General features: G+C 39.9%; 1 protein-coding gene across 5 annotated transcripts in view; it reads right to left on the bottom strand.

Annotated features, from left to right (window-relative positions):
* Window positions 1-1,200: 1,200 nt before the first annotated feature.
* The window catches only part of RMND1 (required for meiotic nuclear division 1 homolog), a 39,033-nt gene continuing 16,592 nt past the window's right edge, over window positions 1,201-23,641 (bottom strand). For 4 of the 5 annotated variants that reach the window (XM_029911066.1, XM_029911062.1, XM_029911064.1 and 1 more), the window contains exons 3-11: window positions 20,715-20,823; window positions 16,124-16,199; window positions 14,960-14,999; window positions 12,449-12,549; window positions 11,078-11,184; window positions 10,112-10,176; window positions 9,400-9,476; window positions 8,112-8,232; window positions 1,997-2,224 (exon numbers count right to left, since the gene is read on the bottom strand). In XM_029911066.1, coding sequence (XP_029766926.1) covers window positions 2,051-2,224; window positions 8,112-8,232; window positions 9,400-9,476; window positions 10,112-10,176; window positions 11,078-11,184; window positions 12,449-12,549; window positions 14,960-14,999; window positions 16,124-16,199; window positions 20,715-20,823 — 870 coding nt within the window. In that variant the 3' untranslated portion in view covers window positions 1,997-2,050. Of the gene's footprint in view, window positions 1,549-1,996; window positions 2,225-8,111; window positions 8,233-9,399; window positions 9,477-10,111; window positions 10,177-11,077; window positions 11,185-12,448; window positions 12,550-14,959; window positions 15,000-16,123; window positions 16,200-20,714; window positions 20,824-23,641 lie in introns of those variants that run through there. The other variant, XM_029911065.1, reaches the window with a different exon arrangement.

Genomic DNA, 23,641 nt, shown 5'->3' with positions numbered 1-23,641 from the left:
TTTTTAATATATTTAACACCATTATAAATGCTGGAGGCAAAGCGGGGTTTGGGGTGGAGGCTGACAGCTTGCGACCCCCCAGGTAATAACCTTGTGACCCCCTGAGGGGTCCCGACCCCCAGTTTGAGAACCCCTGCTTTAGGCGCTGTGTGCTTCAAACCTGGATCCAAAGCATGGACCAGAGCTGAAAGGTGGACTTGGACTGCTTGCCACAGTAACAACTTTCTGGAACCGAGGAGGTAACCAGACTGATACAGAAACTGGATCAGGAAATGACAGCAGATCTGAAGATTTGGACATCATCGGATCCAATGATAAGTGGGCTCATCTTTTTCATTACTGAAGCTGGGGGTGAAACATATCTCCACTTTGCAACTACAACTCCGTCAGAATTGTATGGATCTGATAGCTCTGATGCACAGGAACCAGCACTGCTAACGTTGGCTGTCTTGCTCCTGTGCTTTTTCCTCAGTGCCACAGCATCTGAAACCAAAGGCGTTGACAGCTCTAGTTCAAAGGCATTGTTTAAATCCATCTTCCAAGATCTGGAAGTGGCAGTTGGAACTGACCCATGTCCTGCAGCTGCAGGGGTTACGTCAGGATCAGATTGCTGTGAGGTACGAGGTTTGGTACTGGCAAGGGTGGCCGAACTGTTCATCGACCTTTCTGCCAGAACCGGAGCATTGGGATTCAACCACACGCCTCTTGGTTCAGCCTTGTATTGTTCAGGGGCTTGACTGTGGGAGCTGCAGGAACCAAGTCTGGCCCTGATTGGGGCTGCAGCTGCTTGGATCCCTTCGGAACTGACAGAGACCACTGGGGCTGAGACTGACTCTTTAGACCTTTGAAGCAAAGTCTGAATGGATCCAAAGGGTCTAGCCTCAAGGGCTTCCTTAAGCAGAAGTTGTTGCAGTTGTGAGTTCTTGGGGTCTGACAGATTGAACATCCAGAAGGTGAATGGCCTTCTCCTAGACATTTAAAGCAACAAAATGTGAAAGGAAGAAAGCTTTCACCAAAAATGGAAAAGGAGGGGTAGGTGTATCAGTATCTTTTCAGTGCTCAAAGGGAGCAGGCAGCAAACACTTCAGTACAGGGGGAGTGGGGGGGAGAGGAAGCAGGGGCAACAGCGAGGACTTTGGTATCCATGGACCAGAGCAGGCTGAGTGAGTCCCCTCCATGATGGCTGAGACAAAACTAATGTCACATTGGAGGCATTTATTGACACACAGCATTTCCTACTCACTGCAGAAACTTCACTTAAAATGCCTAAATTCTATAGATTAGTGTTATATCAAATGATCAGTTGTCTAGTAGTGCTGAACCTAACTTACAATTTATTCACTAAGTTCACAGTTTATTTGAACAGACGTACATTTATACATAAATACATTTATTTAGTAAGACAGCATTTTCAAGAAGTGTACAGAAAATAAAGAGGTGGGAGCAAGGAACTTTTTTCTGTTGTGAATATGGTCCTGTCATACTTTTCTCAGATGTTCTTAGCTTCTGCCATGGTCAGAAAACTACTCGGGCAAGTTCAAACATGACCTGCACAGTAATGAATACAAGTATTAATAAGGAGTTGCATAGTACAAGTTCTCTTTAATACTAAAAAAAAGGTAAAGGGTAAATGAAATAATCTGAAAAGACGGACTATAGATAGCTGCAAACCAAAAGAAAAGGCTCAGTGATGATACATGAAATAACCAAAACTGAAGACTTATTCCTACAGGCTACATAAGCATAAACTATTCCAGGATATTTCAAATCATGCCATGTAAAATATACAGCTGCTTACACCTGCATAAATAAATAAATAAATAATAAATTAATGGAGATATCCCATCTCCTAGAACTGGAAGGGACCTTGAAAGGTTATCGAGTCCAGCCCCCTGCCTTCACTAGCAGAAACAAGTACTGATTTTGCCCTAGATCCCTAAGTGGCCCCCTCAAGGACTGAGCTCACAACCTGGGTTTAGCAGGCCAATGCTCAAACCACTGAGCTATCCCTCCCCTATGGGTGACTACTGCATCATAATATTTTCATTATTTAATTTTCTTCTGCAGAGTGATGATTAAAAGCGTGGCAACTGAACACCAAACTAACCTCTATAGTGATGAGTATGACTATCATCCATTCCAAGCGCAGCGCACGTTTTTCATTCAGGTGATTTCGCATCAGGTCCGTCAGCTCCATGCAGTGCTGAAGTTTCTCATTCATTACCTGCAGCAAAAACATGTGTTTTCTGTTGAAGAGTCTGCATTTGCAGAAAGCCTGAGTTAAACAAATTCTATGAAATCATTAAGGAAAGCTAACCAAACACAGAAATTATCTAACTTAAACATGACTGTTTGGTTTCCAGGCTGATACAGATTTTTCACTGTGCAAAAGTGTACAGCACAGCCCCTTGTGGTACACCACACAAACACAGTAGCAAGGTTTTTAATGAAAACACCTTGAAGCTAGTCTGTCAATTCATCATAAGGATGAATAATGTCCAGTAAAAATACACGTTCATAGGAGCCAAGATGAATAAAATTAATAGGTCATCTATGTAGTCTAAACCCCTAAAAATGCAAGAAATTAAGTAAGGAAGCACAACTCATGTGGGTACCCAATAGACTGTCCATTAAAAAAAAAAAATCATCCTTACCCTTCAACCAAATTGAAGGGGTGGTTTCTCTCAGTGCTTCAACTAAGTATTGAATAGGCATTTTGAGTTACTGGAAAAACTGAATGCTCAGGACCTCTGAATCTGTGTGATGTAAATCCATCGAGCACATTGTAATAGTGGTAAGATAAACAGTTGGAATTTAAAAAACAAACAAACTGTGATTTTATAAGTATTCATACCGTGTTTCCCCGAAAGTAAGACATCCCCCGAAAATAAGACCTACTTCCAGTTTTGCCTCTCGCTGTAATATAAGGCATCCCCCGAAAATAAGACCTCCCCGCTAATAAGGCCACCCCGGAATATAAGGCCCCGAAGCTCCAGGAAAAATAAGACCTCCCCTGAAAATAAGACCTAGCGCATCTTTGGGAGCAAAAATTAATATAAGACACTGTCTTATTTTCGGGGAAACAGGGTATTAACTTTTAAAAAGGCAAAGCCTGTTTTATATGACTAGCACTGAACCCAGGAAAATGCCACACAGCCACCAATGTCCTACAATTGGATTCCAGGTGAAATGTAAGAAGTTGTTTTGAACTCAAAAAGCCCAATTGGTTTGAGCTCTTACTACCTTCAGAGACTGCCACTTGCCCCAAATGACACTGTGACAAGTGATTAGCTGAAGCACTTTTGTTAACATCTCCCTGGTTTATACAGAAAATGAGGAACGGTTACTTAGTGTAACTGAGTGTCTTCAAGATGTGATGCAGATGTGTATTCCACTTAAGTGACTGTACACCCAGTGTACCAAGGCCAAAGAATTTTGCCTAGTGTTACCCACAGGAGGCAGCACTGGTACCTCGTGCCCACAGCCCCTCCCTTGGCTATATGAGGCAATGCCACCTCGACCTTCTCAGTTCATTCACACCTGAATGCCCAGAGACTAGACTCTGATACAGAAGGGATGGGGTGGGGGATTGTGGAATACATGTCTGCATCACATCTCGAGGAACCATTTACAGTAAGTAACCGTTTCTTCTTCTTCAAGAAGATGCAGCTGTGTATTCAACTTATGTGACTCAAGCAGTACCCACCTCAGGAGGTGGGGTTCAGTTTATCTAAACCAGTGCTGCCCAATCTTATCACACAGGAGTGCTACATAAACCTAAGCACTATCTTGTGTGGCCAAATAGATTCTATATATTTTAATAAGATCTAAAGGCACCTGTATTGATTTATATTTTTTCAGCTTGTTTCGTATTTATTTAGATAGAAACAACCTATGTACAGTATTGTCTATTTAAAAAACAAAGAAATCTGTGCATAAAACGTTTATCAGATGAATTATAGTAAACAGGAAAAAAACCCAGTAATGAATCGGCCATTAGTATATTGTGTTGAAGCAGGCCGTGGGCCTTATGAAATGCTCTAGTGGACCATGTATGGCCTTGGGCCATAGGTTGGGCACCCCGACCTAAACAAAGACTGCAGAACTGGCCCACTAACATTTGCATCTGCTTTGGATGATGTGGTAATGGCAGAATGGTTCGAAAACATATGTATTGATGACCATGTTGGCCTTGCAAATGTCCAATATTGAGACATCACTGAGGAACACTATTGATGTAGCTTGCGCTCTCTTAGAATGAGCTCGACCCACTTGATGCTTTTATAGCACCTTTCATCCAAAGTCCTCGGAGTGCTTTACAAACACTAATGATTTAAGACTCTCAACATCCCACCATTAGGTAAGTATAACTTCCTTTAGCTCCCCACCATCCCCAATACTATCAGGTCCATCATAGCCAGAAACTTTTAAACAGATTAATAGGTCAAAGATTAAGTAAGCAATAAGGCAATGTCTGTGACACATCTTTGGGTTAGTCCGCCTGCTGATGCAGTTCAGGGCAGTACTGAGAACAGTGAACTGAGCAATTTACTGGAGCAAGGTGAGGTGTTGCCTTCCAAAACAATTTTGGAGGAAGGGGACTTCTGTACCTTCAGAGTTTCCCTATCACCCACAATGTATGCATCTAGCCTATTCAGTATTCACACAGTGAAACCTGTCTTGACTTTGTCACTGTCTTTTTACTTAAGTAGCTGTGTAATACAGTTTGGGGTTGAGAAAAGATACCCAGCTCTTCTTCACAGGACTCAACACCATTCTTACCCTTTGGTGTCCACTAAAACTCCTTTTATGTCACAACCAATGCTGTTCGGGAAACAAGGTCCCTCAAATGGAAGGTACTTTAAGTATCCCAAGAATTCAGAGACTTCTAATATTAAAAGGCTCTGGTTTAATTTTCTGTTGTATCTCATTCATGGTTTTTTTCCCCTTCTGTGACCGTCAATGATTGGGATTAAGAGCCTGTAACTTCCACTGAGATCAACAGTAGTTGACTTCTGGTTCCTCATTGAGGTCTAACCTGCCAAAAAGACAGCACCAGCATGCTTTTAATCTGCCAAAGGCACATTCTACGGTCATTCTGCACCTGCTCAGCCTATTGTTGAAGTGCTCCTTGCTGCTGTCCAGGTTTCTGGGGTAAGGCTTCGTGAGCCATGCGAGTAAGAGGTACGCTGGGTCTCCCAGGATCACTATGGGCATTCCAACATCCCCCACTGGAATCTTCTGGTCTGGAAAGAAAGTCTCTGCTTGCAGCTTTCTGTACAGGCTAGTGTTTCTGAAGATGTGTGCGTCATGCACCGTCTCAGATCACCCCATGTTGATGTCAGTGAAACGCCCACGGTGATCCACAAGCTCCTGCAATATCATAGAGAAGTCCCCCTTCTACTGATGTACTCCATCACAACATGTCCCGCCGCAGTTAGGGAATCCCATTGCCGCAAAGTAACCACTATTTCACGCACATTCCCAAGAGTCACAGTCCTTTGTAGCAGGATGCGATTAATGGCCCTGCACGCTTGCATTACTGCAACCCTAACGGTGGACTTACCGACTTCAAACTGATTCGTGACCATCTGGTAGCAGTCTGGAGTTACCAGCTTCCACACAGCAATTGCCACGCACTTCTCCACCGAGAGGGCAGCTCTCATTTTGGTGTCCTTGTAGGTTGCTTTCCACATCCGAAAGTTCTGCAGCCACTGCTTGTCATCCCAGACCTGCATAACGATGTGATCCTAACACTCAGTGCTTGTTTCCCGAGCCCAAAAGCAACGGTCCACCGTTTGCAGCTGCTCTGTGAATGCCAAAAGTAATCTGATGTTGCTTCTTTCCATGGCACACAGCAGGTCAGGCACCTCTGATTCCTGTTCATGATATACTGAATGATCAGCAGCAATGTGTTCATAACAGTGACCACAACAGTAGAGAGCAGTGCAGGATCCATCCTTTGAGACAGAGATAGCAGGCACACAGTAAACTGGGGCCTTGGAAAAATGCCTCAAATTGCATTCGGAAGCCCATGGAATGATGGAATGGAAAAAAACTGCATCACGAGACATTGAGCCCTCAACTCGTAGCTGAAGAAGGTGACAAGTTGCACAGTGGGATAGCTACCCACAGTGCACCAACTATGGACGTGCTCTGCCGACCGAAGGAGCATTGTGTGAACATGCACAAGCAATGTAATTATACCGGTTTTCGATCGTCAGCATAACTTGTGTCGACAAAACTCTGTAGTATAGACAAGGCCTAAGCAGCATGTTCATTTTATTACAGCTCATTCTATCAATCGATTAAGGTGTCACAGGAACCTTGTTTGGCTTAGCTAAAAAGATTGCTTCACACCTCATTGGCCTTTTAACTCCTCTGTTTCTTTAAAACACTTTTACTTGATAAAAAAACCCCAAAGCAGAAGAAAAAAATTAATTTGCTTCTTTACATATTGTTTGGTATTTTAGAACAAAAGAAAAGCTCTTCCTGTTAAAATTTAAACTTTATTTAAAGGCTTGGAAAAAATACTCTTTACACGTAAGCCGGAATGATAAAGGTTAGCTGTTTGTCATGGCCAAAAATGGGGAAGTATCATGAATTCGCCACAGAAAAAATGCAAATAAAAAGCTTATAGAAGAGGATGCAACTTACAGGCCCCTATTATTTTGTACAAAATATCTTTTTGCAGTAAATAATACTGAACTTTTATTAATTAATAGTTTAAAACAATTAAAAAATCCAGGTCACTCTCTCAATCTCTGCTTCACTGGACAGAGTCAAATTTATAGCAACTCATGGAGTAGTCTTGCTCAGCAGAAGACTAACCAGAGTCTGTCATGGGATAAGAGGGAAGGTCCTCTAATGGATTGGTAACTGGTTAAAAGATAGGAAACAAAGGGTAGGAATAAACTGTCAGTTTTCAGAATGGAGAGAGGTAAATAGTGGTGTCGCCCAAATGTCTGTACTGGGACCAGTCCTGTTCAACATATTCATAAATGATCTGAAAAAAGGGGTAAACTGTGAGGTGGCAAAATTTGCAGATGATACAAAACTACTCAAGATAGTCAAGTCCCAAGCAGACTGCGAAGAGCTACAAAAGAATCTCTCAAAACTGGGTGACTAGGCAACAAAATGGCAGATGAAATTCAATGTTGATAAATGCAAAGTAATGCACATTGGAAAACATAATCCCAACTATCCATATAAAATGATGGGGTCTAAATTAGCTGTTATCACTCAAGAAAGAGATCTTGAAATCATTGTGGATAGTTCTCTGAAAACATCCACCCAATGTGCAGCGACAGTTAAAAAAGTGAACCGAATGTTGGGCATCATTAAGAAAGGGATAGATAATAAGACAGAAAATATCATATTGCCTCTATATAAATCCATGGTACACCCAAATCTTGAATACTGCATGCAGATGTGGTCACCCCATCTCAAAAAAAATATATATTGGAATTGGAAAAGGTTCAGAAAAGGGCAACAAAAATGATTGGGGTATGGAATGACTTCCGTATGAGGAGCGAGTAATAAGACTGGGACTTTTGAGCTTGGAAAAGAGACAACTAAGGGGGGATATGATAGAAATCTATAAAATCATGACTGGTGTGGAGAAAGTAAATAAGGAAGAGTTATTTACTCCTTCTCATAACACACGAACTAGGGGGTCACCAAATGAAATTAATAGGCAGCAGGTTTAAAACAAACAAAAGGAAATATTTCTTCACACAACGCACAGTCAACCTGTGGAACTCTTTGCCAGAGGATGTTGTGAAGGCCAAGACTATAAGTGGGTTCAAAAAAGAACTAGATAAATTCATGGAGGATGGGTCCATCAATGGCTATTAGCCAGGATGGGCAGGGATTGTGTCCCTAGCTTCTGTTTGCCAGAAGCTAGGAATGGGCAACAGGGGATGGATCACTTGATGATTACCTGTTCTGTTCATTCCCTCTGGGGAACCTGGCATTGGCCACTGTCGGAAGACAGGATACTGGGCTAGATGGACCTTTGGTCTGACCCAGTATGGCCATTCTTATGTTCTCATGTAGTTACAAAGACTTGTTATGGGTGAAGGAGAACTTCCTAATTGCAAAAAACTTACCTTAACTCTGCGATTAATGCTGAGAAACTGACAGGTTTTGTCATAAAGCTCTTCAAGGTTTTCTCTGTCCCAGTAGAAGTCAGGAGTTATCAGCAGGTCTGAACTCAGATTTATACAGTGCCTAAAGAGGGATGGTTATGGTAGTTCAAAGTTCTTTTGGCAATTAAAGGTTCAAATATTTATAGTACTATTTCAAAGCAATGATTAAAGTTTATTCAGTTTCCTACCAATTTCTACAGTGTTTATTTTAAAAACATCAACTGTAACTGTATGAAGTATTTCCCCTTATTCCCTATAGAAAATACAAATCCGGGGACAGGAGACTAATACTAAAAGTAAGAATTGCTTAAATTGGTTGTTCTGAGAATACTGAAAGTCACTAGACCCTCATGAATGAGTCACTTTTTGCTATACAGCAATATCAGTATAGACAGATGGTTTTGAAATAAACAAACTTATTGTGACAGAATGCTTAGGCCTGAGGGCTGAGCACCTACAGGAATAGACTTGAGTGGGAAGCACCTTCCCATCCCAGGCCTTTTGTCACAACAGCATCAAAGTTACCTTGTAATATCTTCCACCTCCAGCACAAAACAGATATTGAATGCTGGTTATCAGGATAACTAACAATAACTTCCTCCAGCCCACTGGCAATAGGCTCCTCTAGGTGTGGATACGAAATCCAGAGCCTTAGCAGGTAGTGTTCATATCATAGCTGTGTGTCTTCACAGTCCTTGTTTCCCCTTCCACCTGTTAACTTACTGAATTTAAGTTGTATGGGACATATATAGTAATGTGTATTACAATCACACTTATGTGATTTGTGAGAGGGTCACAACAAAGGAATCATTTTTATCACAGTAAAACTCCTCAGATCTTGACTTAAAAATGGCCAGTGATGGAGAATCCACCACAACCCTTGCTAAACTGTACCAATGGCTAATTAGCCGCACTGTTCAAAAAGTACGCCTTATTTCCAGTCTGAATTTGTCTAGCTTCAACTTCCAGCCACTGGATTGTGTTATACTTTTCTCTGCTAGATTGAAGAGCCCATTATCGAATGTTTGTCCCCCATGTAGACACTTATAAATTGGGTTCAAATTCTCCCTTAGCCTTCTCTTCATTAAAGTAAATAAATTGGGCTCCTTGAAATTATCACTAGAAGGAATGTTTGCCAATCTTTTAATCATGGGTCACAGAGGTTCTTTCTTTCTGGCGTTGGACTCTAAGAATGTATTAATATACTTTTTGAAATGATAGGGTGTGAGCCCTTAAAAAAAAAGTTTACCGTAAGGCAAAGAGTTCCCCAATTTTCTGCATTACATCAGCATGAGAGAGTTTCACTTTTTTTCTTGATTTTAATATCTGCAGAGAAGTTAGTGATAAATCGTTAGCCAAAGACATTCCATAAATGCTTATTTTATTTAAACTCGGTAAAAAAAAATCATGAGTCCTACACCCTGAGCATTGTACCAGTTGTTCAAACTATTCCTTCTAAAGTGCAGTACTGCACATTTATCAACACTGAATTTCATCTGCTACTCTACTGCCCATTTACCTTGCATTGTTAGGTCGCTCTGGGAATCCTTAGTCTTCTATAGTCTTGATTTACCTAAATAATTTGGTAACCTGCTGTGTCACATCCAACTGGTCAACCTTTTTCTAGATCATTGATCAATATATTAAACACCCCCACTCCTAACATAGACCCTTGGAACACCCCTTGTTAAATTTTTGCCAGGCTGAAAATGGACCACTTATTCCCTTTTATTCTGTTTTGTCTCTATTTAGTTTCTAACTTATGATAGAACTTTCTCTCTTATCCTGTAACTACTGAGCTTTCTTAATTTCTTCTTTTGAGATGCTTAAAAAAAAGTGAATACATTGTTTTTAAAGAGACAGGCTAGCCATTCAAATGCTTTCCCAATATCTTTTTCCTGATAAAATTAATTCTTTACAAAGAATTAAAACAAAACAAAACAAGTAAACAGAAATTTCACCTCAGGAATTGACTGGATAGATTCCACAAAATTATCCAAGGATGATTCCCAAATGGCCAGTTTTACTGCAACAAAAAATTAACAAAATAGGACCTTACATCTCATGTGTTGTCTCAGAATTCAAGTAACCATAAAACACAGTGCCTATCTGCCAATGTTTCAAGATTCCATTAAACTGCAGTTGACTTTTTATGACTTGAATGCTCTAAATAACCAGCCATTCAAATAAATATCACTCGCTCATTAGTTTTAAGTCTATAAATATACATTATCACTTGTAGCTGTTCCAGGCTTGTGTTAGAATAACTAATCTGGGAGTTGCCTGACATTGCTCTGCAAACACAGAGAGTCAGAACAATGTTTCTGCAGTGTTCGTGTAAATATATATTTTAATGAAGTAAATTTCCTTCTGTTTTTGGTGAAGTTGGTGTTCATAAAAGGTGTAGAACAGACAGAACTGGATAAAGAAGTCTTCTGTTTATTTACAGAAGATGTTCAGCATGCATAGGGAGTGGCAATGCAGGCATACTCTATGTGCTTCAAGCACAAACTGCTGCTATCTTCTAGTTTATCTAATATTAGTAGAGTATTTAGGGTTGGGGAAGGGAAGAGATGTAAATTGAAAAAAAAAGGTATGTTTCCTCAAGCATGTTGTTTTAAAAGATTTACCTGTGATTGAAGTAGGGCTCCAATTTACAAAACACATGTTAAAAACTATGAGAGTAATCCTCCCATTCAGCCTCTGGCAACTTATGTGCATACCTCACTTTCATGAATGAGAGTAACCCATTTAACAACACCGGATACCCAACAGGGAAAACAGACAGACATTCACCATTTGATACATATATAAAGTTTGCTTAAGGTCATCTTCTCCCTCCATCCCTGTTATTGTATATGTCCAAATTTGTGATGGCATTTCACAATCTTAGGTAAAATTGGACACTACATAAAGTATTAGCTTACCAGAAAGGCAAAGAGCATTTGAAAAGGCAAATTTCTGCAGAATTACTTCATCAATATCCAGGTCAGAATTTAACAAGATTTCTCCTCTGTGGAGCTTTGACTGGTCTCTGTAAAAACAGGATTGAGACATCTTCATTGACTAAGTCACCTCTAAAAACGAATAGTCAGGGTAGAATCCTTTACACAAGGAAATTCCTCATGCACCTTTTTAAAATTTAAAAACATGGAGCAATGTATATGACTGCTCCATCTCACTTCCTTGCATTTTGCTCTCAGTCACGATTAAAGTGAGAGAAAACCCATCTAGAGCCCTTTCTTCAACCTCTACACCAGCAACTCCTCTGCAAAAACCTAATATTAGTATCTTCTACAACAACTGCAGCACTACTGAGAAAATTCAGAGAAACAGCAGGACTATGGACTTCTCTTTCCCACTCACTCCTCCTCCCCTCTTGTGCTTTCTCTTTCTACTTCATTGTTCTTGTTTTTGTCTCTCCTATTCTGTTCTGTCACTCTATTTCCACTCCTTTCCCTTCTTGAATTGTGATACTCCCCCCCCAACAGCTCTCTTCTGTGTGTCAGCAGCAAAGTAGAAGTCATGAGTCCTGCAAGTTTCAAGGTGCCTTGCATAAAGTCCCACCTGAGAATCTGGGAAGCATCCTGAAATTTAAAGTACAAATGCCTGTGAAGGAGAAGCTAAAAACAATGGAACAATTCAACAGTTACAGATTCCATAATTTACAACACATTCAGTTTTCCATTGGCTATGAAAATGGCCATCTTATGTAGCAGCATTGTACTACAAAAGACTAAACACAATGTATTCTATGAAACAGCAATGATTTGCAATGAAAAATCTTTCTGAACAAGAACTTCAGCTCATCATGATCTCAAGATACGATTTAACAAGTAACAAAGTCAAGGAAGGTCACACGTCTTCTTCCATGATATGCCAGTTTTACCCCTATTAGAAACTTATGTTTTCAGTGTATTTCAATATATTTAAGAAGGCAAGATACTCCTTGTGATGACCATTCTGTATCAGAGCTGTCTCAATGTGCACCTTTCCTTTATATCGGCCCTAATAAGGTGTGAGTTTTTCCATTTGAGAATGCTGTAGAGCACTTACAATTGTGAAGCCATGGAGTTCACTCTAATACTTTAGTATGATCAGTAAATAAAATCAAAATCACAAGTAATGCTGCAAAGACATATTTAAAAAAAACCAAAACATTAATGCATACTCCATTAAGACCGATGGCTTTAGTGTTTGTGGGCCATACTATTTACCCCTCAAAACACTTATCTTACTCCTTTGGAGGAGAGGTAGGAAAGGAATGTTTTTGGTAAAGGATGCATAAAAATGCTTACTCTCCTCTCCTATAGTTAATTTCTTCATTCTCCCAATGAACCAGTGCAACTTCATAAGGCTGAATTTCATGGCGCTCCAGCACTTGCATTATTTTCTTCATCTAGGAAAAAGACAACTGCACATTATTAAAATGGTTAGCAAATCCTACACAATTGCCCCACGTAAGTCTTCAAATATTTAATACATAAAATTAAAGCAATATGTTGAAGGTGTGGTGAAAATACCTTTTTGCATTAGGATAAAGTAACCATTTTAATATCATTTTACATCTCATTGAGAAAATCTTCCATAGTACAAGACTTTCTGACACTGTACATTTTGGAACAGAAATTCTAAACTAATTTGGCCAAAAGATTGTGCCATCTAGGCACTTATACTATACTCACTGCTACAGTACCCAAGTTTTAAACACTTATCTCTTCAAAATAAGGAGAATAGTGGAGCTTTCAATGCAAAATTTTAGCTTCATCAATTTCTAATAAAGCAGTTTCCAGAGACAGATAATTTAAAATCAGTTAGTACCCACACGCAACTATAATTTTCTCTGCGGTGTTAGCTTTCTTCATTGCTTTCATAATATTTATTGACAATATACATGATGCTATAAGAAGTCATTGCCATATGTTTTTATGGAGGGCTGCAATTTCTGAAATATTGCCATATCATTTTGAATTTCATACTGAAGTGTCTAAGGTCTGCCAAGTATTCCAAGAATTACTGCTAAAAAGGTAGAGAAATACTGATTTGTATTGCTGAGATAAAGTACCTTTCATTTTTATAGCAGTCATAATATCTATGGCTGTGATCTCACAAGATCCTGTAGGCTAAGCAGGATCAGGCCTGATCAGCATTTGTATAGACCTGTGGGGAGAATACACAGTGCTATAGGACTTTGAATATCAGTGATTCAGTAGGCAGCACAACTTCCCCTTAGAAAATACTGAATACTTGGGCCACAAGACACTTTGCTGCTGAACTTTACTGTCTCTATTTGTTTAGCTAGGAAATCATAGGCTTGTTCTTTGCTGAAGCTACTGTCATTTACATGAGACCAAAAATCCAAGTTCTAGCTGAGACGATCATTAAACTCTCATGGAACTATACTCAAAAAGTAGGGCTGCTAGCCTTCGTTTTCCAGCCATTCCTATTTGGTAATTCCTGTCTGCCTAGCTAAATGCCCCCATTCAGTTTACAAATTGATGCAGTTTTTCTCTTCATTTTCTAAGCTGTCATGCATCGTTGCTGTATACTGTTGTGTTCCATCGCAGAAGTGGCTACACTTCACTGGCAGCTTTCTTGTGTCTATTTGGGGTCTGATCCAAAGCCCACTAAAGTCAACAGAAAGATTCCCATTGACTTAAAGTGTATGTAACAGCTTAGCTAAAATCTTCCTTGTAGACTTCTCAAGAGAAATCAGGAGGCAGGTGCTAAATCAGTCTTGGAAATTAAAGACAGGCCAAGGAATTAAGCAAAACTTCCAACAACATCCAGGGACCATGTGTAGTATTGAGGGTGCCCTTCAGTTATACTGGTATAAAGGCACTTATACTAGTATAGATTATTCCAGCAGAGGAAGGGAAATAAACTACACTAGTATGTGGCACCGTTATACCAGTGTAACTGCATTTCATACTAGGGGTTGTGCAGGTGTAACTATTTTGGTTTAAAAAATTAAAAAAAAAAAAAAAAAAAATCACACCCCTAAACGACAGTTATACCAGTACAAAAAGTGTGTGTACACCAGACATTATATCTGCTTCTCTGTTGCCCTAACTCACGTGTAGTTTAAAAAAAAATACTAGTGAAAAGTGAATTAGAAGTGGGTATAAAATGCTCCCATTCTGCTCCGTTAGTATTTTACATCCACTTTGTACTGGTGTAAATAACTGTACAAGGTGCACAGCAACAAAGAATCAGTTCCATTGTACCCAATTCCAGCTGCAGGGGAAGCTTAAGTTGGTACATGGCCAGAATATGGGATCTGGAGTGATTGCAAGAGATGAGGGACCTCTGATCTAAGATGACATATCCAACAGCACAGTGCCCCAAAATATTATCCGGGTGCAGTTCAGTATTGAAAGAGAGGGAAAGGTGTCACATACTGAATAATCATCTAGAGGTTCCTTGTTGTTACACTGCTATACTGACCTGGCTTGACTCCAGTTAATTTATGAGACGTGACTGGCTTTCAGCACCAGGTGGCATGGTCTGCAAGGCATCTTAGAGCTTCTACTTTGCGGTAACTGGGATATTATTTTCTAATGGTAGCACTGTGGAAGACCTGCCCACCTTATACAAGCAGGCAGGATGTGAAGATTACACAAGAACAATCCACACTTGTCTGATGCAGTCCCAAGTGGCTGCCTTCACTGAGGAGAAGAATTTAATCCTCCCCTCGCCTCCATAGGTCACCTATGCAAAACCCATCTGCTCCAGCTTTGCAGGAATGACAAGAATTTCACCTTAATCAGCTTTGATATTTAAATGATACAGCTTCTTTTTCTACTTACAGTTTTCTCTTCCACATTCCAAAACACAACAGACCCTTCCCTGTGTTAACAGAACATAACGATGCATTAGGCTTGAGGGTCAGATTACATTGTTTTGTACTTAAAAAGTGCTTTAATGCTACAGTCACCTTGTCAGGAATTGCCTTTGCATAAAGTGAATCAAGAAAATTTACAATGCTTAGTCTTCATATGGTCCCCATAACAGATGCTGTTAATCATGCTTTAAGTTTTAATACAAAAAATACTCAAATATACTTTTAAAGTCATAATTATTTAATTACTTAACACTTAAGTGGTTGCATGATGTTTCCTGGATCTCCAGAAGGAAACACTTATTTTTTTTTTAACATACCGTAATTAAAATAAAATATGTGACAGATATGGCAATTTTCTGCAATAGGCTGCACACACTTTAATTCAATAAAATTTAACTTATTGAATTAAGTTTCAGTATCTTACAAGTTCATTGTATTAAAAATAAAAATGTGTAGCATTATTGGGGGATTATATGCAATGTCCAAAGGGGGAGATATGATTAACATAAACCCTGGGAAGCGTTATTCGCGTCAAAGGACTATTTGAAACAATGGGCTAGACAAGAATGAATTTTAAAGATGTGGGTTTCCCAGGAAATCTCTAGGGGAAGGTGTATGCAAATGTACCCCCTCCAGTTGTGTAACTCAGCCTTTTGAAGCTTCACCCTGAGAAGGGGACTTTTGTCTGCTCATTACCTGTTACATAAGGGCAAGATCAGAGGCCTAACAATGAGGAACTCACAGATTCATGGGGTGCTTGTTCTGCACTAACAGCTGTTATGAACTTGTAACCACAGAAAACCCCCTTGGTGGGGATGAGAGGGCTGGTCACCTGCCAGAGCCCCTGTTGGAGTTAGGATGATCTCTGGTAAACTTATTAGCATGTGTGTAGATTTATAGCCTCTGAGGAGAAGCAAAGCAGGTCTGCTAAGGCAGTCTGACTTTCACACTGTAGAAAGACGTGGGGCTCTACCCAAGTGAGGTGACTGCTTGAGGAGCCTGAAGCATAGAATGGGTACCCTTGCCAGACTACGAGGAGGAAATCCAGGTGCATTTGCCCTGAACTCTGACAAAGTAGCTTGCTACATCCACATATAATCATATGTGGCAGGCTTGGTTTGCAACTTACCTGAAGAAAAAGATCATACCAGGATCATATTCTTTTGCAGCGTTTTCTGTGCCAATCACCAAAACATTTGCTGCATCTAGTTTAAAAATAAGAGGAAGGGAATAACACTTTAGAAGGCAGAACAGTTTCTGTATTTTAAACCTGTTTAACATTTATAACTAACTCCAGTTTTAACAGTCTTTATCTGGGAACAGTACTTCCAAAATCAAAGTACTATATTTTTTTAAAATAGAAATGCTTTCAAGGAGGGAGTATAGGAAGCGATTACAATATATAAAATTGCATGGGTTCTCAAAAATGCACATTCATTCCTGATTTTGATTCTGCATTCCACTAGCCTAGTTCCCTTTAAAAATCGTAGTGAAATGTAGTACTCATGAAGAATATAGGACATAGGATGGAACTGACGGCACTGGACAACAAATGAAAAATAGGAATGGGAGTGAGGTCATAGGTGTAAACAAGGGAATCAGTTGGGGGATACCAAGCAGAGAACCCTGGAAAGTATACACTGTTCTATGAAGGAGACCCAGGAGTCAGTGGATGCCACCCAGAGGAATTCTAACTGATGTGAAAGGAACAATGGTTTGCCCCCACAGTTGCAGACAACCTCCTTGTTGAGCTTGCCAGCCCAGAAAACTGAAATCCTCTTTTCCCATACAGCAAGGACAGCAAAGTCCAGGTCTACACTAAGTTTTGCCAGCATAGTTATGTTGGTTAGGAGTGTGAAAAATCATACCCCATAACAGACATAGCCATGCTGCCAAAAGCCCTAGTGTTGATGCAGTTTTACCAGCAAAAGGAGTGTTTCTGCTGCTATGGCTTATTTCATTTGGGGAACTGGGATAAGCTATGAGGGGTTGCTGGTGTAGCTATACCAGCAAACCCTTTCTAGTGCAGACAAGGCTTAAGATAGTAGCCAAATGTGCATCAACCCCAATGTGACAGAATCACTTCTAGGGCTGGGGTGAAGTGTTAAATTCAGTGTCTGTCCCCACTCAATCCTTTGCCTTATTGCAAACTTACTTGGGAAACAAGTATCTATTAGGGCTACTTGAGGTGGTGACTGTGTGATGTGGATTCATTTCCAATGGAAACTGAATTGACGCCACCAACTGACTTGACATCGGCCACTTAAAAGCCATGACTTTTATCCACTAAGGCAGTCAGAATTGGGAAACTTGTTGTAGTGGTTGATCAAGTCTCAAACGCTAAGCAAAACTATTACAATATCATCAGTGTTCTTTGATGGAAGAGAGCACTTGTCAGCATACCCCTTCATTTTCCCACTTTAAAATATCACTGCCCAGTTATTTCCTCTGTATTTGTTATACTTCCCATCACGGTTAAAATACAGTTGACATAGGATAATTTTGGCTATCATGTAATGTCATGGTATAAGTGGGCACAAATCCCATTTCATTTAATGGGAGTTTTGTCCACTTATACCATGCCAGAATTCAGTCCAGTGTAGTTACCAGAGAACTACATGAACAGAGAATGAGAGAGAAAAGATGAAGAATCATTTAGTAATAAATTACTAATTATGTGGGTATTCACCCACGAAAGCTTATGCTCCAATACGTCTGTTAGTCTGTAAGGTGCCACAGGACTCTTTGTCGCTTTTTACAGATCCAGACTAACACGGCTACCCCTCTGATACTAATTATGTAGGCATTTCAAAAGTTTAGACCTAGTTAGGATAATCCATAACTTCCCATCTCCATATCCCACCAAATACTTGTTTTCTCCATGTCTATGGTCTTCTAGGAAAATCTGTGGTAGTCTGCCACTATAGTATTTCTAAGGTGGTAAGTAACAATCAGCATTGATTTGTCAAGAACAAATTGTGTCAAACCAACCTAATAGCTTTCTTTGAAAGGGAAACAAGCCTTGTGAATAGGGGGGAAGCAGCAGATGTGGTATATCTTGACTTTAGTAAGACTTTTGATACGGTCTTGCATGACCTTCTCATAAACCAACTAAGGAAATACAACCTAGAGGGAGCTACCATAAGGTGGGTGCATAACTGGTTGGAAAACTGTTCCCAGAGTAGTTATCAGTGGTACACAGTCAAGCTGGAAGGGCATATTGAGTGGGGTCCCACAGGGATCGGTCCTGGGTCCAGTTCTGTTCCATATCTTTGTCAATGATTTTGATAACAGCATAGACAGTACGCTTATAAAGTTTGCAGACGATACCAAGCTAGGTGGGGTTGCAAGTGCATTGAAGGGCAGGATTAAAATTCAAAATGATTTGGAAAAACTGGATAAATGGTCTGAAGTAAATAGGCTGAATTTTAATAAGAACAAATGCAAAGCACTCCATTTAGGAAGGAACAATCAATTGCACACAAACAAAATGGGAAATGACTGCCTAGGAAGGAGTACTGCAGAAAGGGACCTGGGGGTCATAGTGGATCACAAGCTAAATAGGAGTCAACAGTGTAACACTGTTGCAAAAAAAGCAAAACATCATTCTGGGATCTATTAGCAGGAGTGTTGTAAGCAAGACACAAGAAGTAATTTTTCCACTCTACTCCAGCTGAGGTCTTATCAGCACAGAGTATTGTGTCCAGTTCTGGGAGTCACATTTCAGGAAAGATGTGACAAATTGGAGAAAGTCCAGAGGAGAGCAACAAAAATGATTAAAGGTCTCGAAAACATGATCTATGAGGAAAGATTGAAAAAACTGGTTTTGTTTAGTCTGGAGAAGAGAAGCCTGAGGGGAGACACCATAACTTTTCAAGTACATAAAAGGTTGGTAACAAGGAGGAGGGAGAAAAAAATTTCTCCTTAACCTGTGAGGACAGGACAAGAAGCAAGGGGCTTAAATTGCAGCATGGGACATTAGGAAAACTTCCTGTCAGGGAACTTAAGTACTAGAACAAACTGCCGAGGGAAACTGTGGAATCTCCTTAGTCACTGGAGGTTTTTAAGAGCAGGTTAGACAAACACTTGTCAGGGATGATCTAGATAATACAGCTTGCAGTATTCAGGGGATACTTCTTAAATTCATAATACAGCTCAGGGCTGGAAAAGTTTATCAGACACTCAAGGGCCAATTAAGATCAGGAAAAGAGCGTCAATGATTAGGGAAAGTGCCCTGGTGAGAAGTCCAGCCAGCTGCAAGGAAAGGGGAGATTGTTGGGATTCTAACCAGGCTGCTGTCCCAGGATCTTGTTCTGGGCTTTTAAGATCAGCCTCACGCTAGAAAGTGCCCAATAAATATGAAGCGTCTAAACTTTCTGGCTGCTGGAAAGAAGCAGCATCCCCTCCCTCCCTCCTACCCCAAAGACCCCTGCAGTGGGATGGGTTGGTTGAGGATATCACCACTGCTCTACTCAGCTTCCCACAAGAGACGTCTTCACTATTCTATTCCCATCCCAAGCTTCCCCCCCCAATAAAAAGCAACGTCTCATAGCTTTTCCAAGTAACAGCAGAGCGAAAGACGTGTTTTTACTTTTATCTGCAGGGCTCTGACTAACAGCTGTGAAACTGCCAAGACTGGTCAACTTTCATTTTGCTGCAGATTGGTAAAGTTATGGGCAGCTATAGAGGAATTAGAACTGTCTGTAGACAAAAGATGACAATCTGCATGTAAACTACTGCTGTGCTATATTCATAACTATAATATCTAGAAACGTTCACATGAAAGCTTAATTCTGCCAAATTTGATGGCAAAGGACTACTTACTAGAAAAAGCTTCATACTTGCCAGTGACAAGTAGGTTGCAGAACAGATAGTATATTGCTGCATTCTAGTTTAGACCTTTTGTAGTCAATATGTAGGTTACCACTTATTAGTTATGTTATCTTCTTAACAGTTACCAGCTACCTTCTTATTTTAGCACTTACTATACGTGACAGCTGGTCAAAAAATTTTCAGACTAAAAATTTTTGTAGTTGGAAAGTAGGGTTTTGTCAAAAGATTTGAGAAATTTTCATTTGACAATTTATTTTTTTCTGAAATTTTTCAAAATGAAGAATTTTGGTTATCAAAACCCCCACCATTTTTTATTTTGTTTAAAAGTCCTGGGACAACAGCTGGAATCTGTTGAGGAGGAAAAGGAGGTCTCATCCTCCCTACTCTCCATGCTGCCACCGCGACTCTCACCAGGAAAAGTGGCATAAAGGAAGAAGAAGACGAACCATGAAAAACTTCATTTTGTTTTGAAATGTTAATTAGAAACAAAACAACCTTCCATTTGAAAATTCCTGTAAAAATAGAAATTCTTTTATCAAACTTTCAAAATGATTTTTTCGGGGCAATTTATTTTTGGTGGGGAGGAGGGATTCTATTTTCCAACCAGCTCTATTATGTCATTTTTGGAAAATCATAAGTTATTTGCAAGTGCAGAGAATGTTGCTCTGTCAAAAGTTTGTTTTGTTTTGTCTCCAGTTTTTGTTTTATTAAGAAAATTTTGAGAGAAGGCAATTTTGTTCGAAGGTATCAAAATATTCCCTGATACTATGTCAAAGATAAAGTACATATGAAAGTGTAGAAAATAACCACTACTTTTCTATATAACTCACCCATATTTTGTTCCCAAGATAAGATAAAGCTGCTCAAAATAGGTTTTAAAAATCTACCTCTAGGCAAACTTGTTATTTCAACATATCCATATGAAGTCAGGTCATGACATAGATTACCAAGATGATATTCATCTGCTGTTGCGAAGGCTGTACACTGCATCAGATCCTGTGTCTAAAGGAATACAAGTTTGGGTTAAAAAAAGGCTGAAGTGACATGTTTACAGGATATTTGTTTGGCTCTGTGGCCAAGTTTGTTATATGATTTGACATTCATTTTTCCAATTTAAATTTGTTATTTTACTCTCTGTGCTACGGACACCTTCATTTGGCACCAAAGGATGGCTGGTAAGGTAACCAGCTTCACATGTACCCCCTTTGTGTAATGCACAGAGGTCAATGCATGCACAATGGCTCATCTTCCTCAAAGACTCACTTGCTGGAGACGTGTTCTGCTGTACTACCTTTACCTCATCCTTCCTGATTGTGCAGGCTCTCTGAGAAGCTCAGACTGAGCACCAGGGCCTTCTTCTGTGGCAAAAGCCAAGCAGAGGTGTGAATCCATTAAGACCTTGGACTGAAGGGGCAGAAGGAATCAGTCAGTCTAAAGCACCTGGGTGAACGAACTGCTGTTCATCACATTATCCCTATGGAACTAGCAGAATGGTTTGGACAGACTTGAATATCAACACCTAGAAAACGGCCCTGTAACAAAATTGAGGACTCTGGTTCTTAAATGTAGTTCTCCAGTTTCCATTGAAGACAGCATTCCCCGCCCCACTAGCTGAAGGATTTGCATCTTTAAAAGAGGAAACCTGGAAGAAGAACCTATTCCTTAGCATCCATGTACGGAGTCAGTCTTCATGGGCTCTTAGGAATGTAAGAACCACCTCACCTACTGTGTCTGCACTTAAAATTCAAGTTCTTACTAGCCTGCATAGCTACCACTTTAGACAGCTGAATAGGAGACTGTTTCATACCTTGTGGCCACAGCAGCTAAACAGAATAGTGGTACCACTAATCACTGAGGACTTGTTTAGTCAATCCAAGGACTTGCAAGTAATCCATCCATTCATCCCAGTTTCTTCCACAAAAACTGAGACTACCACAGACGAATCTGCACTGTCATGGCTGGGATATTTCTACTAGCACCCTGCTGCAAGTATTTAGTAGTAGCTGAAGTAATACTAAAATCCATTCCTCATGACAGAGTATAAGGAAACTGAATCTCCTTGATAAGAAGGCTTATTCCTCATCTACTCTGTGAATGAGGATGACTAACTGTCTGACTCTTCTGGCCAGATGAGACTACCTCCAATTGAACAAGCTGAAATCCTTCACGGATCACCTGCCAGAAGACCTAAAGAGGGAACCTAAAGCCATCATTCCAAAAGGCAGGATATAGTCAAACACTCTCTAAAGGCTACTTATGATGATTCAGATACAGCAGCATGCTCTTTTACAACTGCAGTGACAATAATATAGCCTGAATATTTGAAGAGTTCTGGGTTAATTCAAGATATACAAAGGAAGAGTAGATGATGTGCTTTTCAAGGACCAGAGGTGATGCTGGTGGGTAGAGAAAAACATTTTCAAGAGTTTTCAGCCACAGCAGTGTCTCCATTGGTGGAAGGTACACATTCATAATTGGTCAATTTGGTTAATAGTTTAGGAGTATTCTTGGATTCCTCACTGATGCTAAATTGTTCCATAGAAGCATTCATGAGCAATGCTTTCTATCACCTCCAGTAGGCTAAGAGATTCTGTCCCACCTTGGCAGATGATGGCCTGGCATCATTTATACAAGCCTTAGTTACTTCTCAACTGGAGTACAACAATGTAATATACCTGGGCATAAAACCTTCAACACTCAGGAAACCCCAACTAGTACAGAATGTTACAGTGTCTCTCCTCAGTCACACAGGTTACTGAGAGCACACAAAAGCTGTTCCCCTGCTCTCTACACTGATTTCCCATAGAACCATATTCAAGGTCTCAAGTCTTTATCTTCAAGGTGCTCCATGGCATGGGCCCAGGATATCTAAGACTGCCTAAAGCTCTGGGATGAAGACCATGGTTGACAACCACACTGCTCTGGCAGTGGAACTCTCTACAATAAGGGTAAAGCTCATCTGTGCAGGAGACAGAACTTTCTAAAGGGCCAGTCTGAGACCATGGAATGAACTGCCCCAGGAACTAAGGACCATTACAAACCATACCACCTACTGTTACAAGTGCAAGACACATTTCCTTGACATTGCTTTCTCCAACAAACACATAGCAACATCTATATTAAAATTTTTTTGAAAGCAGTTATAAAAAAGCCCTACACTATATATGCTCCTCCCTCTGGGGAGATTATGAGAGAACAAACAACACGTGACAGAGGTGTAGTCACACTGTTTAATACACTACTGGAAGGCACTCATATACCACGGCGTAAGGGGCTATGTAGAATAAAACTTAGTGAGGAAAACAAATGACACCTTGGAAAAATACTTCAAAGATTTTCCATTTCAGGGTGGATAAAAACAGATTTAAAAACTCCACAAACACAGAGTTTTTCATTTAAATAGGTTTATATTTAAAAAGAAAAAGGTATGAAAAATTAAATTTGAAATTATGATAACCTATATTAAGGCCTAAACTTACTATAATTTATTGAAATAATATAAATAAAAATATTCAAGCAGTACATGTTTGCTGCCAACGTTTTAAAGAAAGTCAACCCACTGGCTAAGCATCTGGAACCAGACTTTGTTGAAGTGCTAAACCAGCTTTTAACAAGAGTAGCCTCTTCTGCAGGTACAAAAAAAATATTTTCTTCCTTTTAGTTTATTTAATTGTTCAATTCAATGACTAGTTCATTCTAAGTTGAGAAACTGATTGGGAGTTGAAAGATCAGGAAAGCTAATTTTCCTCTTCCAAACTATGAAGGTGTAAGGATGAGATCTGCTAGTTCTAAAACATTGCAAGACACGGTGATC

The sequence above is a fragment of the Terrapene carolina genome, unplaced genomic scaffold (assembly GCF_002925995.2).
Source record: "Terrapene carolina triunguis isolate 2854851 unplaced genomic scaffold, T_m_triunguis-2.0 Scaffold85, whole genome shotgun sequence".
Lineage (NCBI taxonomy): Eukaryota > Metazoa > Chordata > Testudines > Emydidae > Terrapene > Terrapene triunguis.
Note: the sequence above shows the minus strand (reverse complement) of the source record. Positions and strands in the feature narration are given on the sequence as shown.